At 61.3% G+C, this 4,313-nt stretch overlaps 1 protein-coding gene across 1 annotated transcript; it reads left to right on the forward strand.

The window, feature by feature from the left end:
- Positions 1 to 520: 520 nt before the first annotated feature.
- CDK3 (cyclin dependent kinase 3) lies at positions 521 to 3,976 on the forward strand. Its single transcript, XM_025927540.2, has 7 exons — positions 521 to 712; positions 1,027 to 1,104; positions 1,187 to 1,307; positions 1,400 to 1,570; positions 1,663 to 1,764; positions 2,022 to 2,225; positions 3,273 to 3,976. The coding sequence occupies exons 1-7, from the start codon at positions 597 to 599 to the stop codon at positions 3,396 to 3,398; spliced, it is 918 nt and encodes a 305-aa protein (XP_025783325.1). The 5' UTR covers positions 521 to 596; the 3' UTR covers positions 3,399 to 3,976.
- Positions 3,977 to 4,313: the final 337 nt, after the last annotated feature.

Consider the following 4,313-nt stretch of genomic DNA (forward strand, 5'->3'; position numbering starts at 1 on the left):
CCGGGGAGCCGGCAGCCTGTTAGCAGTGAAGCTCCAGGAGCACAGGGTTTCTGGTGAATTCTGGGCTGCGGTTACCAGGGGGGTGGTGCTGGGGGTCCCCAGGGCTCGGGTGGGGGTCCCAGGATGCAGGGGGGCTGTCCCCACCGAGGTTCTGCCCTCACAGGAGGCTGAGCGTCCCCAGACAGTTGAGGCCCAGCCCCTCACCCTGGCCTTGCGGCCTAGAGCACGACTGTGGCTTCAGAAACCCTTCCGGACCCCTGACCTCTGCCCTGAGCTGCCCTGACCTCTACCCCGGCCCCTCAGGCCACCCTTCTGGGTAGCCTTCGCCCCCAGAACCTGGGGCTGGCAGGGCAGAGGCGGGAGTTCCGCTGAGAAGTTTGGGCCCTCCTGCGCTCCGTAGCTGGGCACCTTCCTGGCTGGGCTGGGGGAGGCCTGCGCTGGGGATGTGTTCTCTGGGGCTGAGTGGGGCAGAGGCGGACCTGGGCCCAGGCAGGGGCTGGCCTAGGTGTTCCGGGGGGGCTGGAGGGGCAGCGGGGGCGCTGGGTGTGCCAGTGAATGCCCCAGGCGCCCTCTGTTTCCTGGGCAGCTCTGCGGCTATGGATGTGTTCCAGAAGGTAGAGAAGATCGGAGAGGGCACCTATGGGGTGGTGTATAAGGCCAAGAACAAGGAGACGGGGCAGCTCGTGGCCCTCAAGAAGATCAGGCTGGATTTGTGAGTGCCCGGAGGGCCCCGGGACACACCAGCCCCAGGGGTGACCCCCGTCCGTCCCACACCTCAGGGTGCACTTCTGAGTGTGCCCAGTTACAGCGGGGGGTGGGGCGCAGAGGTGCAGCCCTCCTCGTTCCCTCCACGCTTTGCCCGGGGCCCCTGGTGGTGCTAGTGTGTGCCTCATGAGGACCGCAGCGCCCCGTCGCTGAGGGCCGGGCCATCCTTCTGGAATACGGAACACACAGGTGACTCCCCCCCGGGGCAGAGGCACCCTTCTTGGCTCCCTGCCTCCACTGCCGTGCCCTCCTTTCCCGTAGGGAAACTGAGGGAGTCCCAAGCACTGCCATCAGGGAGATCTCCCTGCTCAAAGAGCTGAAGCACCCCAACATCGTCAGGTGAGGTGGGGAAGGAGGCGGGGAGGCTGGGCCCGTCTCCGTCCAGCCGGGAGCCGTGTTGTGACTGGTGGACCCCGGCCAGGCTGCTGGATGTGGTGCACAGCGAGAAGAAGCTTTACCTGGTGTTTGAGTTCCTCAGCCAGGACCTAAAGAAGTACATGGACTCCACGCCGGCCTCCGAGCTCCCCCTGCACTTGGTCAAGGTAGCGAGGGAAGGATGGGGAAGGCCAGCGAACGCCCCCCTCCACCAGCCCCACTTCCGCTCATCCGGCCCCTTCCTTGCTCCCTGTTGCAGAGCTACCTCTTCCAGCTGCTGCAGGGGGTGAGTTTCTGCCACTCTCATCGGGTCATCCACCGAGACCTGAAGCCCCAGAATCTGCTCATCAATGAGTTGGGTGCCATCAAGCTGGCTGACTTCGGACTGGCTCGAGCCTTCGGGGTGCCCCTACGCACCTACACCCACGAGGTTCCGCAGGCCTCGGGGGAGAGGACGGCTGAAGGGATGTGTCACCTGAACACTCAGCCACCCTGCATGATGCTGTTTTCTTGCTCCCACAGGTGGTGACACTTTGGTATCGCGCCCCTGAGATCCTCTTGGGCAGCAAGTTCTATTCCACGGCTGTGGATGTCTGGAGCATTGGCTGCATCTTTGCCGAGATGGTAAAGAGGGACAGACATGGCCACGGGGGGGGGCTACAGGCAGGGTCCTGCTGGGGGAGGGGGGGGACAGTGCGACACTGATGCACCCATTAGAGGTGGGTTAAGGGGTGTTTGGGCCTGGCTGCGGGACTAAGGAAGCGGAGCTCATTCCAGAAAAGGTCAGGGTTCTCAGCACAGCCCCGGGAAGGATATCTTATCTGGTGTTGGATTCTGTATGACAAGGGGGTGGACCCCTCACCCCATCTCCCTCATTGCAGGTGACCCGTAGAGCCCTGTTTCCTGGTGACTCTGAGATTGACCAGCTCTTTCGGATCTTTCGGACCCTGGGGACGCCCAGTGAAGCCATGTGGCCAGGAGTCACCCAGCTGCCCGACTATAAGGGCAGTTTCCCCAAGTGGACCAGGAAGGGGTTGGAGGAGATTGTGCCCGGCCTGGAACCAGAGGGCAAGGACCTGCTCATGGTAGGTACAGGTGGGGGGCAGGGGAGGGCCAGAAAGGCTGCTGCTCCCACCACAAGTGTCCTCTTTGTCAGCCAGCCCCTTGTGTCACCTCACCTCCTTCGGAGTCTCTTTTCTGACCCCTGATTGTCCCACACCCTGCACATACTGATTGTTCAATCTGGAGACCCCCTCCCCTGAGGAGTCGAGTGTTTGTGTTTCCTTTTAAAACTCCGATCTTCTAGTTAGCTTTGTTTTTATGCTGTGATGCCTGCCCTTTCTCTGTAAGCTCTCCCAGGCAGGGAGCACGCCTCCTGCCATGGTAGTTACTCTCTGCACCAGGCTGTTCCCTGCCGTCTGGGCCCCTGCCACACAGCCTTCACTCACCTGTCCTATTGTACCATCTTGACCCACTGGGCTGGGCCCAGGCCAGGCTGCTCGGGAGGCCCCAGGTAGAACCACCTCTTCTTGCCCACAAAGATTTGGGGCCACGTTTGTCTCTTTAATCTGGTCGTTGGGCCGGAGGAAGGCAGGGCCGTATTTTCATCTTTCCAGAGGCCTGCGTAGGTCTGTCTACCAACCCAGTGCCAGCAGGACGGCATAGACCTCCAGCCAAGTCGCTTAGCATTCCATGGGGATTACTCCTAGGCAAGGGGTCTGTCCGCAGCCTAGCAGGGCTCAGGGACTCCTACTTCCTGCCCCGCCCTCAAGCACGCGCCCTGGACAGCTTGGGCCCTCGCCTTCTCCATACATAGAAGTCTGTCTCAACCAGACACGGGCTGAGGCCTGGGAACCTCAGGCAGGGAGAAGACAGATGGTCTCAGCCTCTAGTCCGCAGGAGGCGGGGAAGGTCTCCCAGGGCCGGACTGGAACTCATTCTTTGTCCCCACATTCCGAGAGCATCCAGAACTGGCTTGCGAGCTGGGAGATGGTAGTTGCCTGCGGGTCTGGCTTGAAGGCAGCTGCTCCTGGGTTTGGGGCCCGCCCCCTAGGGCCCGAGGGTAACTCCTCTCAGGGGCCCGGCCCAGCCCAGCCCAGTGCTCAATCTCTTTTCTCCTCCTTCCTCCACAGCAACTCCTGCAGTACGACCCCAGCCAGCGGATCTCTGCCAAGGCCGCCCTCGCACATCCGTACTTCTTGTCCGCTGAGACCTCCCCGGCCCCCCCGCAGTGTGTGGTGGAGCGTTTCTGCCGCTGAGAGGGTGTGAGGTCCTCCGCCTCGGAGCCTCTCTCCGCTGCTGCCCCAGCTGCCTCCCCACCCATGTCCCAAGAAAGAGGACCTATCTGGGAGAGAGCAAAGTTCTGAGGAATTTGGCATCGGCCGCCAGAGAGCGGAGTTTGGGTTAGTCCTGCCCGCAGGTTAACGAGTTCCAGTGTTGTTTGTTGGGTTTGACAGTATTGGTTCAAGACGGGGGCACCGGAGCTCTGTGTGCAGGGGGTATGTTAGAGGTTGGGCCCCCTGCCGCAGGAACAGCTGAGATGAGAAGGAAGCCTGCCCCCGTGTGGCGGCGAGGCAGAGCCAGACAACGCCCCCCCCCCCCCCCCCAAGGGAAGGGGTGCCCCCTGCCGGTCTTTTTGGCTTTAAAATGTTTGGGGGAAGAGTTGCATACCAGTTAAGAGTCCCAGTTTAACGGGAAGAGAGAGGACATTTTCCTGATCCCAGGGAATGTCTGGGATGTGTGTGGCTGTTCTAAGTACTTGTCTTATACTTAGGCTATGCTTATGTCGTTTGCCTCTGGCTTTAAGAACAGTAAATAAAAGTGCTATATTTCCTGAGTTTTCCAGTGTTTTTCTTGGGGGCGGGGGGGGGGGGGGGGGGAAGGGCGCGTACCAAGGACTTGCTGACAAGGGGGAGGTTGACAGAACGCTGGAGACTGTTCCTGGCCAGAAGTCAAAGTCCAGGAGCAGAGGCAGTGGGGACGGGAGGGGCTGTTCAGGGTCTCTCCGGGGCCTGCCGTTGCACCGCTCCCAGAGTCAAGGGAGCCAAAGCCCTTGGAAGCATCCATTCCCTTGGCCAGGCTGGGTGGATGGGTCTGCTTCCCACCTGGGAAGGACCCCAGCAACGCTCCCTTGTGCTTATGGCTCAGACAAATCCATCCTGCATTCCCAAATG

Source organism: Puma concolor, chromosome E1 (genome assembly GCF_028749965.1).
Source record: "Puma concolor isolate L17-30 chromosome E1, mPumCon1.1.hap2, whole genome shotgun sequence".
NCBI classification, from domain to species: domain Eukaryota; kingdom Metazoa; phylum Chordata; class Mammalia; order Carnivora; family Felidae; genus Puma; species Puma concolor.